General features: G+C 42.1%; 1 protein-coding gene across 5 annotated transcripts in view; it reads right to left on the bottom strand.

Annotated features, from left to right (window-relative positions):
- atp8a1 (ATPase phospholipid transporting 8A1) overlaps positions 1–14,601 on the bottom strand; it is a 122,182-nt gene that overhangs the window by 3,241 nt on the left and 104,340 nt on the right. For 4 of the 5 annotated variants that reach the window (XM_086132903.1, XM_086132897.1, XM_086132909.1 and 1 more), the window contains 6 exons: positions 13,659–13,720; positions 13,494–13,550; positions 13,067–13,174; positions 4,890–4,978; positions 4,601–4,693; positions 2,027–2,118 (listed from right to left, as the gene is read on the bottom strand). In XM_086132903.1, the coding sequence (XP_085989029.1) occupies positions 2,027–2,118; positions 4,601–4,693; positions 4,890–4,978; positions 13,067–13,174; positions 13,494–13,550; positions 13,659–13,720 (501 nt within the window). Of the gene's footprint in view, positions 1–794; positions 1,110–2,026; positions 2,119–4,600; positions 4,694–4,889; positions 4,979–13,066; positions 13,175–13,493; positions 13,551–13,658; positions 13,721–14,601 lie in introns of all 5 variants that reach the window. The other variant, XR_015103202.1, reaches the window with a different exon arrangement.

Below are 14,601 nucleotides of genomic sequence, written 5' to 3'. Positions count from 1 at the left end.
ATAATGACTTTAAATGACAAAACAAACAAGCATTAATGGGGGGGGGGGGGGTTCTTGATCCAAAATGAAATTAATATGGAGTCAATGAAAAAAAATACTTTTATCCATTTTCCAGACATTTAGAGTCCTCTTTGAGATTTGCAGGTGAGCTGCGTGCTATCACAGCTGACTTAAAGGCAAAAGACTGGAAACACCCTTGAATGGTTGACATTAAAACGCAGGGCACACACAGACAATTATTCCCATTCAAACCCTAGAACAATGTTGGGTCTTCAATTAACCTAAAATGCATTTTTTTAAATGCAGGAAAAAACTGGAGTAACCGGAGAAAACTTGACTCTTTATGTATTTTATTTTGATGCACACTAAAAATAACTCCATGAACAAGAAGCCTTCAGATGATTTTCACGAGAAGAGGACGGCCGAGCTGCTTAATTTGAAGCTGACGAGACGCTACTAGCTCTTGGCCAAACTCACATCATCCAAGACAAAAAGAGTATTGCAACACAACGGATAATTACTTACGCCCACAAAATATGTTTGAGCTAACAAACAATTGTTTGTGTTTTGATTTTGGGGCAGTGTGTGAGAATTTTGAGCTGAGTCATGCTCATGCTTACCAAAAAAAAAAAAAAGGCTTGGATTTAGCATTCGCACATAAATCTGAACTGAGTGGCTGCCCTGATGAAATTTACAGTGATAAACAAAGAGTATACTCCTGAACAAAATTTTAAAGGCATACCAAAATAACTACCGTAAGTGTCATCGAAGCTAATGGTTCCTAACAGTCTCACCTTCGCATGTCCAAAGAGCCGCTCAGTACCTGCAGGCCAACTCAAAGGAGTGCGCTGTGGCGAGTGCGTTGTGGTGGGGGGGGGGGGGGGGGGATAACAATGCAGCATTTCATCATTTTACAAATTGCCGCGCTCTTGCTAATTGAGGACACAGCAGTCAAACGAGGGGGAAGGAAAAATAAGCAGAGAAAAAAAAAAGATGGAAGGAGGAACAACTATTGGTCTTTTGAGGAGCTATGAAAGCAGGGGACGGAGGCTTTAAAAGATGAGGTTTAAGTACTCAAAACAATCACACAACAAGTGCCTCATCCCCACCTATGAGACAAACAGAAACAAAATGATCAAACAGAGGAGACAACGCACCAAAGAAAGAAAATCAAACCCACGCCTGCCAACGTGATACCTGAGTTTTGCTGACATGTAAAAACTAAAACGAGGTGGAAGACGAGTGGTAGTAATGTAAAACCAACTACTGAATACCAAAGGTGAAGTCTTGTTTCTTTCATTTTATTGTTTGTTGTGATGTATATTTAACTCATCCAGTACCAGCCAATTCTAGACCAAGTCTGAAAAGACGTTTTAAAACGTCTTTGGGAGTGAATGAGTTAAATATAAAGAGCACGAATCAGGATGAAAACTGCATTCACCTGAGTTTTTGTACAATGTTTTTCTATCACACACACACACACACGCACACGCACACGCACACACACACACCTGCTTGTTTTTTTTTGGTTTTGTTTCATTAAAACGGAAATTGAGGCAGACACAAAGCGTAAACGGTAACTCTCCTTGCTCACACGCAAGAGCATTACAGTACTAATAGGGCTTTTTTTCTCTCTTACTTGTCTTTTAAACATTGACCCACGACACAAAGCAAACAATGTGATGTCTCGTTCCTCAAAAAAGTCAATTATCACTATTTTCTGGCATTTTGGATGGCCTTTGGTACAAGGCTGCCTCTCACGGGTCAGCCTTGGTACTACAACTGCCATCTGGTTTGGAACATTGTCGGGGGATATGCTGATGTGTGTGGTGTGCTGTGTTGGTCATCTTGAGTACACCACACACACACAGAGCAGTGAGAACACGTGCCTCATTTTGAATTGGGTCTCTCATATTTTAAAAGTTAAAAAATAAAAACAATGCGTGTAGCCCACTTTGCTTTGCTTGGACTTTTCCATGAAAAAGGAAATTATACCAGAGAAAGACCAGAATGTTGAGTAACTCACGTAGCAGGTTCTGCTGCATGGACTCCGAGCGGTACAGACTCACAGTGCTCTTCTTGAAGACGTTTTTCAGGAGCTGGGCCCTTTCCGTCAAGCTGCACATAAACACACCAGAGAGAGAGAGACACACACACACACACACACACACACACACACACACACACACACACACACACGGCCACACACAAGCACATACAGTCAGCCAGTGTGTTATGCGCATGCTGAGAGCCACAGGCTGATTTAACGAGGCATTCATCAAGCACCTCTACCTGCTGGCTCCGGCTCCACGTCGAGAGACAAAGTGGCCGAGACACAAAGTGTGCAAAATATGTGAAGCAGCTGGAAAGCGGCGAAGGAATTCATGTAAAGCTAACAAATGTTTGTCCGCTCACACTTTGACGTTTTTCTTAAAGTGTGTGTTACACATTTTTCTGCACGTGTGTGATGTGTGTGTGTGTGCGAGTGCGCGGGTCTGGGACAGCAGCCAGGCCGAGGGATCACTTTCAGCCAGCAGGAGATCTCACACGGATCCGCTTCATGCTAATGGGCGCTGTAGGCCTCGCAGCCCAGACAGCTGCGTTTCCTCCCCCGCCCCCCTTTACTCCACTGCCATTGTAGGACAGCAGTGCACGGCTCACGCGATGACAATCAGCATGTTCGGCAACGTGATTGCTGATATTACAGTCAATAGAGGTGGATTAAAGAGCAATCCAACCCGATGGATGTAAGTGCAATTTGAAGAGTTCTACGAGAGTCTGCCGATTGCCCTGGAACAGGGACAGCTCGCACAAATCCAATCATTCTTGAGCCTCGTGTCACCGTTTTTTTCTTGAAAAAATATTTGTCTTTTCATCTGCTTATGATTAAGTGTCATTTTTATCGCACTGAAAAGTTGAGAGAAAGCGTGTTCTCACTTAAAAATCTTTCGGCATACTATATTATTAGCCACATACAGTAGCATAATTTTCGTTTTTCAATATTTTGGAAGACCATAAGACAGTATCAATGTTTTACATTACATTTACAACAATATTGTTATGATTGATATCTTGAATAGTTCATTATTATTATGCTTTGACTTTAAAACCCATTAAATTAAATGGGCTGTAGATATATTGGTTTAGCTTTTGTTTTGATTTCAATGTATTTTGGGGGTTAAAATAAGTTCCTAGTTAGCCCATTGATAAAATACTGAAATTAATTTCTACTGTCAACAACTTCATGATATCCAAGTAATATTACAGTAATGGCATTGAACATTAACTGCTGCAATACTACAAACATTCTAGAATGCCGAGTTTTCCCTTTTTCTTTTTTTAAATTGAAGGTCACGCATTTCAAGTTCAGTGAATAATTTGCCAGAGGTAAAAAAAATAAAAAATAAAAAAACACAAAACAAAAAAAAACCCCGCAAAACAAAATACGTTTCCGAATAATGCAAAATAGCAAAATAGGCACAGTCTTCACACTAGAACCCCATCGAGCTGGTTTGGGATGAATTGGACAAAAAGTTAAAGCAAAGCAACTTGCAACTGTCCCCCATTTATGGGAACTTGCGAAGGATGTTTTATTTTTATTGCAGAAAAAATGCTCCTGTGTGACAAGTGTCTTGATCCCCAAGGTATATTATAAAAGTCATTAGGCAGCATTGCCAGCAAAAGGAGCTCCGAATGCAAACATAAACAAGGCCCAGTAGAGGTTAATAGAAAATATTACAGTAAGTCTGAGTATTACTATTATTCATTCTTTACAACAAATATTGCAGTAGAATAGTATGAAACCAATTTTTAGATTCACCCCATGTCACCTGCCACATTAATAGTACGTACGACAGGGCAACATAAAAGATCATATTTAGTATTTGTATGTAAAGGCGTACGACATATAGAAAAAGGACATATAACATTGAATGGAAATTGTGTAGATTTAAAAAAATAATAATTTAACAGGTGGTCCTACAACCAAATAGAAGCCTTAAGAAACTGATTTGGAAAAGGCACATTAACAACAATTGTAAAAGATTTGGAAAGGGAATTATTGTAAGCCTTATAGGGGGTTTATGCCTGACTGAGTTTTAACAAAAAACAACAACAAAACAAACAAACAAAAAACTGCGATAAATAGCACACAGCGATCAATTATGGAAAACAAATTTAAAACAAAACACAAATGACTATCATAGGTAAAGGCTTGATTGCCATAACTTTATATACAGTAAGATCTTTGTGTGCATGGCACTTAATTACAACATGCAACAAGTCCCCCCCACTTGAATTCTGTCTGCCTGGCTCAGTGGGTGCTGGTGGTTTGGTTAGCAAAATGTTTCAAATCGGCTCCGAAGTTATCAACTGAGCTAATGCCACTTGCCACCTGCTTTTTATGATAAGTCAAGTAAACCTGACTGTTTGGTTAAGTTGATGACGCTCCGTTTGACTACGGAGGGCGCTACGTCTATTACAGGAGGAAGTAGGTTAAAACTAAAAATGTGTGTATGTGTGGACTTTGTACTGTTTTTATCGATTTATTTTTTGTTTGTTTTTGCTCAGTCAAAAGATGTAAAGGTGAGTTGTTGCATACCTTTTCCCGTGCACTACTGCTCCGGGGTCTTTGGACAACGCCTCCAGCTCCTGCACCTCATCCGCCAGCGTCTTGAAAAACACTTTCTTCACCCTGTAACCAGACAACATTTACACATGTAAGAATCACAATGATGAGAATGTAATTTGGCCCAGATGCTAACTTGGGGGGCGGGGGGGGGGATCCCAGAATTTTCATGGAAGGCCAAACATGAAAGTGGTGATAGGAGGAGATTCAGGAGGAATTTCCTTAAGTGTAGAGATGAGAGAGTGACAGAGAGGAGACTCACACTTTGTAGGCCACATCAAAGACCAGAGAGGTGATGGGGATGAAGACCAGGCCTGTCCAGAAGAACCCTGAAGAGAACATCATCTCCGCCTGACACACACACACGCACACACACACACACACACACACACACACACACACACACACACACACACACACACACACACACACACACACACACACACACACACACACACACACACACACACACACAGGTGAGTGTAAGACAATACAGAGCTTAGCAGGCCATCAGATAAGTAGAAGAGCTCTTAGAAGGAAGCAACACCTGATAACAGCCAGCCTTCATCATCCTCTTCAGTGGCTCTTAATGAGAAGCATACACGACAAAACAAACAGTCGTGTTGTGGAAACGCTGAGAGGAGTTGGAGCCAAGTAAGTGTCCTAATCCAGCATGACTAAATGATACCATGCTTTTGTCTGGACTCCTGCAGGCCCCTTCGGGCCTCCCAGGTGGAGTAAGTACCTATGAGGGATTGAGGTGTCTCTTTCACCTGAATCCGAGAGGCTTTTTAATGATACGCGCCATGAAAGCACATCCAGCAGGCTGGCTTCCACGGAATTCGCTCTCTTTTTACAGGTAAATACAGCGGCCCCGTGGTAAGATTATTGACACAAGATCTTTATCTATTTGAGCTGTATTTTAAAATATAAACATACAGTGGAACCAGGATTCAACGAACCCCATATTCATCAGACAGAAAATAGAGTCCAATTCATTGAAAACGTCCCTCAATACCAGGGGTGGGCAAACTTTTTGGCTCGGCGGCCGCATTGACTTTTAAAATTTGACAGAAGGGCCAGGTCAGCACGAGCTATGGTACATTAAAAAATAAAAAACCTGCATTTGTTGACAGTCCATATCAAACATCAACAGAACAAAAGCATGAACGTACTGTATTAATATACTTTTTTAAAATGACGACAGTGTTGTTGATGACCTATTTTAGCCTGTGCATTGCTGCAGATGAGTTGTGATCAGACCAGTAGAAGTAGAGCGATACAGAGGTCCTAGGTGGTCGAAAAGATCCAATGCGCCACCTGGCGGTGAAATGCCTGTCGTTACAAGTCCAATTGAAATGAATGCAATCATTCACATCAAACCTTAATTGTAGACGACCTTCGGCGGGCCGGATTAAAAAGACCAACGGGCCGGATTCAGCCCGCGGGCCGCAGTTTGCCCACCCCTGCTCTATACAGTAAAGTACATTTCAAAGTCGGTTCGTTCCAGAATTGCCACAACGCCAGTAAACAGTGCTTCTGTGCCATCAACCGACAGAGACTGTTCACGTGTTTCCAATTTGTGCTGTTCCCATGTCACAGATTTACAGACATAACGGTCGACGAGGGCAGGCTAAAAAGCAGTGGCAGCCATTTTGGCAGGGGCGACTCTCCCATCCAAACAATGTACAGACAGACATGGCAGCCATGTTAGCAGGCTAGTGAGTAACTTCAAATTATATATGTCGTATAAGCCTATTTATAAAATTGGTTGTTTTTAGTGGAGCGAGTGAACACATCTCTCGACCTTGGTATTTTTGTTCAGTTTGCTAGTTTTTTTTTTCTTTTTTGTAAAAGCCTTATCTATGGCATCTAATTGGAACAGATCATAGCTCATGGGTGCGAGCTGATGCAGCACCAACAAGGTAAATTTCGATCAACCTCGGAACTTTTCAAACTGTTTTAAGATTATTTTTTTAATATGCAATTAGAATAATTTTGGACTGTACTGAGCAATTTTAGGCTACGACAAAAGTATAAAACCATTACCTGTACCGGTATTTTGTACCGCATTGGGTGTTTTAAGGCCACGAAAAAAAAAAATACTTCAAAGTAAAGTAATGGACAATCAGCTCTAACTCCAACTAGTATTTTAAATTGGGGCTCCAAGGTGCTGGATAAACAAAATAAAACATGATAAAAGAGAAAGTAAAGAAATAAAAAAGTGTTAAACCGAAAGTCACAAGTGCACGTGCGCGTTCATTGATGTATGCCTTTAAGGGGCATGGGCTAGCGAATGACATCAGGAGCTGCAGTCATTCATTAGTTCATTGTTCGTGTCTACTAGATGCTCTTTGCATGTGCTTTCATTTTGCCCAGTTCAGTAAATGCATGGGCAGTTTACTTCTTCACTTAGCTTAAGAACCAACATACCTGAACCTCAGTCATAATTAATTTTTTGTCTCGCAAACCCAAAAATAAATAAAAGGCGGAGAAGGTACCACTGTATTTAGGTACACGGAATTAAAAAGCCAATTTTTCAAAAAATGCTCACTTTAAGTCTTCAATGAAAATGTCCTATGTTCTGAGACCCAGAGTGTATCGACACTATGTGTGGCCCCAACAACACGGTACAGTTGTTCATGTTTGATTTTTGAAACACACTTATGACTTCCGCTTAAAGTCAATAATGTACAAAGATGGATCTTATATTTGCTCATACTGGCGAAAAAAAGCCCTTTGGTTTGGTTACATTGCATTTAATTAATTTGGACATGTACATCAGTTGCGCATGATTAAAATGTTGAAACATTTTTGAGGAAAATTACCTCACTTGACCCCATTTTAATCATGCACAATCGAAAGTTGAGTACTTGTTTATCAGTGTATCATGTTGAGAAACATCAACATTTCAAGACATCGCTCCTGTGGTGTTTTAATTTAAAATCCATACGTGATTGAGGAGATACAGGAGGTTTTTTTTTTTTTTTTTGGGAGGGGGGTCTTTGTAGGAGAGAGCTTGAGGGGGGGTCATGTGTCTTTCAGCTTTCTGTGCAAGACCGTGTTTACTTTGGGCCGCTTGCATTGAAACGTTCTGTCATTGCGTGTCAAAGTGCACAACTTTGCGCTCCTCGCATTGTGATGTGCCACTTGTTCAAACTGCTGGGGCCCCCTCAGTTGTGCCCTTCCTGTAACGTGACACACACGAGGGCCCCCAGGAGACACACACACACACACGCGCGCGCGCACCATCAGTGTCAAAAGTATCAAAGCGGCACGTTTGACTCAAATGAGCTAATCGGCCGGCCATTAGCTGCAAATTGACTTTGATGCGTGACAAAACACGGCGCCTGGAGGAAACACCAAACGACAGGAAATCAAAAAGTGTCCCCCCCGCTCATGGCATAAACTGATGAATGAAGCTTTTCTGTGTGGCTCGGCCACACGACCATATAACAAGGTGAGGGGACCCAAATTAGACGGCAAAATTACAGACAAACGGGTGAAAATGTTGCCTGTTTTTCTTGTGAGTTGCTTTCATTACTTTTACACTCATCCAGTCTTTGTCACAGTTTAATGACGACGTTTAAGCTGTCCAACGAGCCTTTTGAAAAATAAATCAGGAGTTGATAGTGTAAGTCAACCTATGAAAAGCATGAAAAATAAAGCAGATTAAATCAGGCATTCCCAACCTAAGTGGTGGGGCTCAAAATGGGCCACAGGTCCATTTTTAGTCTATTTTTTTTAGTCAGTCAAACAATTGTCAATAGGCCTTTTTAATTGTTTGTTTACTGTCTGCACAGCCGTTCAAAATGTCACTTTTTATGTTTTCCATGAACACTGTGGTGTATACAGTGTACATTGTTTTATTTTTTTTTTGTTTTAAAAGAATTTCCATCCATCCATTTTCCGAACCGCCTGATCCTCACTAGGGTTAATCATGACTACACTGTGTTTCTGATTCATTCCAGTATATTTTTTTTAAAAAGAGGTGCTTTAAAAAAATAATAGTACATGTCAATATAAAACAATTTATATGTTGAAATCCAACAGAACAGAACCCACAAGACAAGTTTACCGAAATAAACAGTAAAAGAATGCAAACAAAGCAACAACAAACATTTGTCTTGAGCGAGCCTGAATGACGCCTCATACCAGCGGCAGCCCTCGGGAGCTAGATGGCATCGAAAGGAGTCCTGTGGGATGGAAAGGGGGAGGGGGGGGGGGCTGCACTTTCAGGACAAAGTAATAAACTGGCTGACTGGTGTGGGTTGTTTGGAAAACATGTTCTTGCCCAAGCTGTTCCCACAAAGTTGGCATCGCACAAGTGCCCAAAATGTTTTGGATCAGATGGAAAATGAAGACTTAATGCAAACTAGGGGCTCCAATTCAAACTGATTAATACTGTATACAGTATTGATTAAGAGGTGTGTCCCAAGGCTTTTGTCCTTGTCGAGTACATTCACATGGTGAGAGTAACCACATGCATGAACACCATGCTCAATTCTTCCAGTCATCCATTTTCTCTATTACTTGTTCTCATCAGTGGTAACATATGAGCCGAAGCCTACCGTAATTGACTTTGGGCCTATGTGGGGAACACCCTGGACTGGTCCCCAGTCAATCGCAGGACACGTTGAGACCATTAACCATTCACACAACTCACGTTCATGTCGATGGAGAAATGAGCAGGGTGCCCAAACAATGGATGGCGGTGGATTGAGAGACCGCGGACTGCTGCCAAGTCGGAGGTTAGCGAATTTGACACGGAACTGGTCAGTTTCGGTGGGTTGGCTGCTCGAAAATAGAACGAGAATCAAAAAAGGGTGATTGAGAGTCTTCAAACATTGATCAAAACCATGTCTTTCCTTTGAAAATGGTATGAGTTTCAAGAAAGTCTAACACTTTTTAGAGTAACAATTTGTCTTTGCTGACATTTCTAACAGTCCTGCCACACATTTTATTGAAATGTAGCCTATGACATAAGACGTTTCATGTACGCCATGTCTCAGGCTGAATACTAAGGAAAAGGTGACCATACATACATAAAGAAGATGTGCGAGTCTGGTGGATATCAACCAATGCAAACTGAAGCAGTGTGACCGCGTACTGATGCAGTGTACCTCTTGGGTGTTCAATACCAGATCAAGTGACTTTAAAGAAGTCAAATAACTCAACTGTGACAGGACAACTTAAATGATACTACCATCAATGAATTCTCTTTTCTCAATGTGGCTTCTTGACAGGAGCATGCTGGCTCGGCCACAGCCGAGCGGTGTGGAGCGAAGCGGGCAATGTGGCTCGTAACTTGGTGCTGGCCGAATGGCAAACCGACATTCCTCTTACTCCAAAGGTACAATACATGTCAGGCTGGTGAAGTTGGATCAGTGTATGTGTATTGTACAGATACTGTACAATATTGGCATGAACTTGAAATGCTTATTTTTGGAATGTGGGAAGAAGCTGAAGCACTCAGATAAAACACACGTAACTCAGGTGGGCATATTTTAACAACGGCACCCATATGAGGCAAGATAAGCGTTCTTTAATTTGTATATTTGTTTTGTTTTGTTTTTCTCCCTGTATGCCGGTCTGTCAAATTTTGCTGTATGTGAAACCGTAGCGCGAAATAGCTGGCGACCGCTGCCTTAGCCCACAGACGACGGCTTCAAGCAGAGATGAACAGCTTCTGCATCATTAACTTCAATGGCTGCGATGATGAACAGACAGCAAATAACAGTGACGTGAAAAAAAAAGAGTGAAAACAAAGTTCCTGCTCCCTTTTCATCACGGCACTGACAGCCTCGTTGACACGGGCCAGCCCCTAAAACAACACCAGCACAGACAAATCTGCCAATAATGCCACAAAAGAGCTCCAGCGGGGAAAACAAACAGAGACCTTCTTGCTCAACTCGTCCATCCTCTCTGCATGCTTTCACCAACAAAGACACACACAAACACAAAACACCTTCAACACTTGAAACTCAGCAGTGGGATTTGCAGTTTTTAGACAAGACCAAGATGGGTTTTGACACTCAAACTGTACAATGCAGTCTGTTATTCATTGTGCAGTCGAGCGGCTGAAAAGAGTCTGACGATGCAAACGCCGCAGAGGCAGAAGGGTGGAAAAACATCACACAAATATGACAAGGTGATTTCTTTTGCAGTGCCAGCTAAAAACAACAGTTTTTATTAAACTAGGTGAGTGGGTCAAAAGATTAGAAACAGCACTTGGTATGATGCAGTCCTAAATAAACCATAATGATGAACTCCCGGGACATTTTTGGTGCTGAAAAGCATTCAGATATACATTTATTCTACACCAAAATTTGGATTTGGATTGTGGCACCCACTTTTTTGTCCTGCAACATTTCTCAACTGCTTCATACCATTCACCATTCTTTTTATCTTCCAAATCAAGAATATTCCGGCTACCATTCCATCTTCGCATGATTCATTACATTTCCACTGTTCCCACTATTCCACATTTTCCAATAGAATTCCCAGACTAAGAGATATAGGACAGATTTACTGGATATCATCCAGCCACACTTCTCAACCAATTAAAACCACCCTGCAACTAATTTAGGACCTGCCCAGAACTATTTATCATATTCTCAAATGTCCCACAGTTTTACTTAAATCTCCAAATGAAGAGACATTTCACAGAGATAGCACCCCCATCAGCATTTATTGACCGCTTCAAACTATTCCAACTTCATGTCTTACATTTCACATTTCAACAATTCAATTTACTTTTCAGCATTCAGATAATACAGTTTCTACAGAAATTGTATTATCTCATCTGTTATTTGATATCCATGTCCGACATTTGGGGTATGCGTGTGTATGGGGTATCTGACGTGTGTGCGATTTTGACGGATGGATTCTGCACATGTCCTGTCAAGAGCAAAAATATTATGCCTGAAATTGATGAATGTGTTACCATGACACCACATGGAGGATGAAAAAAAGGAGAGGAGAGTTCTGGCAACCTGGGGCTGTTTTTGTCAAAGGCGGGGGTAGACAAAGAAGGAAAAACGTGCTGACCCAACAAGTCATTGAGGAAGGGAGGTAGAGGCAAGGGCAGAAGACATGCAGATTGAAGTTGACGTCAAGGGCGGGGGGGGGTTGGGGGTGATGGTCTTTGTGAAAGATTGTGTGTCCCAGGTCTTAAGCAAGATCTTCCTCTGTGATGCAGTCTCAGGTTTCATACAAAGAAAGAAAGATGTGCGTGCGCTGGTACCCCAAGTTGAGGTGCATATATTGCAAAGGAGGGGCGGGGGGGGGGGGGGGGGGGGGTGGGGTGTCATCTGTTGTGTAAGGTTATGAGCTTGTCCCAGGACAGCATTAGTGCGTTCAGTGGAGTGCTGCGGTGCGCCCTTGAAAGCACAGAGCAAGGAATACTACTGTATAGAGTCAACACAAACACAGCTGTATGCTAGTGTGTGCGTGTGCAGCTATTGGGTCACACGAGGCCAGTCTCCTGGGAAAATACACTCATCGGACACTTGCAGGAAAAAGAGTTCGCTGATAATCGTGGTTTGACTCCAAAACTAACTAAAACAGCACCAACGACAGAATGTAGAAGGTTTCTAACGTGGATTAATGAGGTACCCTGCACAGAACTACATAAAGACGACCGTGTGTTACATGGAGATGGCATCATCGAGAATCATCCATAATGTTATTTATGTGACACCCAGCCTACCACGGTTCGTGCCTTAAATCTCTAATAGTCAATTTGGTTTTGGTTTTGCTTTGAAATCAAGTGCAATATACTGTAGTAGTAACATGGTTGGGTTGAAAAAAAGGGCCTCCACTCCACTTAAACTGCTAAATGTCCCTGCAGTTGAGTAAAAAAAAAATAAAAAAGCTGTATGTCTCTCCAAATATATGCTTTTTACCATTATTGGCATAAGCCATATATAAACATGCAAGGAAAAAAAATAACACACCACGCGTCATAAACAGCGCACAGAATGAAATCTGCATATGTAGAGCAACTTCCTGCCAGCATTTTGGTACTTTACTTTATGGTGATGAGAACTAAGAATGTAGTGGGAAACATCAGTTGTTGATGTGGCCCGGAGACACAAGACGCAATGGTCACAAGAGGAAAACGTTAAAAAAAAAAAAAGCAAACAGTTTCAGGGTCGTCTGCTTCATGCGACACAAGCGCTACTCGCCTCAACTGGATTTGTTTTGCTGGCAGACTGCCTCACTGTCTCAATGTCACCTGCGGATACTCAGTGCAGAGGGAGGCCGGTGTAACACAAACAGACTCCTAATTGGCCCAATTTAGTCATTATGCAACGCAAGCCGGAGTTCTGACAGGCGTTGAGCCTCTGGTTCTCCTTACAAAGGTGCGCTCGCGAGCCTCTGCCGCACAGAGTCACTCGTGAGGTAACGCAGGTGTGTGTGCGCGTGTACGCTTACCTCGCCCGACATGTCGGGGGCCAGAGGGATGAGGGGCCACAGGGACGAGTAGATGGCAAAAAACACCACCCACAGGCAAATGCTGCCCCAGATGGCGATGTGACTGAACTGCAAACACCAAAGCACAGCGCCAGTGAGCCACGCTAACATTTTGGCACGCGGCAGTGGCTTTATTTGGAATGCTTCTCATATTGGTGTGAATGCTGAGAGAAAAACATATTCCCAGCAGTTATTGAGTGGGGAAAAAAAGAAAACAGATGGGATTCAGTGATATTTATAGATGGGAAAATGTTGTGTTGTGATCCAAATGTTTCAGGATTGTGTGTGAAAAGAAGGCATTTTATGAGTCCGATGTAATTTTAGGCATAATCCTATACGTATAAAGCTGATATTCTACACCCCAAAAAATATGACTACTCATATCTACCATAGTCCAGGATGAGGTTTCCAGGCCTGCTTTAAGGCAAACTGTGATGACAACAAACTGCAACACACAAATAACAACTACATGAATACAAACGCTTACTTTTACACAAAAAATGTCGGAGACAAGTCATATGTTTGCGTGTGTGCGTGATGCATGCTTACTTACTGTGTAAACCATGTTTCCTAAAAGGAGATAGTCAGGTGTCCTTCCATTGCCAAACACTGTATCTGTGTGGGGATTGAAAGTTTCAGAGGCTGCACTATCAACACAGTGAATGAAGTCAGTTATAGATGCACAATAACATGATGGTTTTGATAATGACAGTAAACGGTCACCCGGCGTCTACACCATCCCTAAACAGCTGCCACTCAGCTGGAAGCAAACACGTGAATGAAATGAAAAGTCGAGTCCAGTACAAATATGAACGTATAAAATATATAGAATGTCACTGTACGTATTATCGAGTCTGTGTACGTGTACTACATGTGGTTTTAAGAGGAAAGGGCAGGCGAGGCGGCTGTGCGACTCACCGGCGAGTCTTTGTGCGAGTGTCTGGGCGTGAGCTGTGGCCGACAGCAGCTCTGACATTAGTGTATTTACACAGAGGGCTGAAAAATGCACGAGTGACCGCGACTCCCTTTTCACACACATGAGTATATTACAGTAAGTAGAACCTACAGACATGATTGCTTTAAAAATGTGATATGGCGAGGGAGCGCATTATGTAGAGTGAGTTAGGGTCTATCCCAGCTTACTTTGGGCAAGAAGTGGAGTCAACCGACGAATGGGCGCCAGTCAATGGCACGGCATATACAGACAAACCACCATTGACAGTGACATTCACATCAACAGATATTTGAGAGTCTTCGTGCAAGTTCTTGGAATGTGGGAAAACTAAAACTAAATAAACTGATCGGCACATAACGGGGGGTTGAAAGGAAACAGCTCACTTCCAAGCTTCTCTGCTCAATTTACATACGAGACATTGTGTATTGTTATTTTAACTACATGCTATTTACGCTAACATCTCCATTTTTTCCGTGAAGACGGACAAGATTTGCTGACGTCTGACTGTTGAGGCACAGTTTGGAGAAAAAAGAGTGTGAAC

The sequence above is a fragment of the Hippocampus guttulatus genome, chromosome 2 (genome assembly GCF_054856545.1).
Source record: "Hippocampus guttulatus isolate MCC_2025c chromosome 2, RoL_Hgut_1.0, whole genome shotgun sequence".
Taxonomy (NCBI): Eukaryota; Metazoa; Chordata; class Actinopteri; order Syngnathiformes; family Syngnathidae; genus Hippocampus; species Hippocampus guttulatus.
This window is presented reverse-complemented; position numbering and strand designations above follow the sequence as displayed.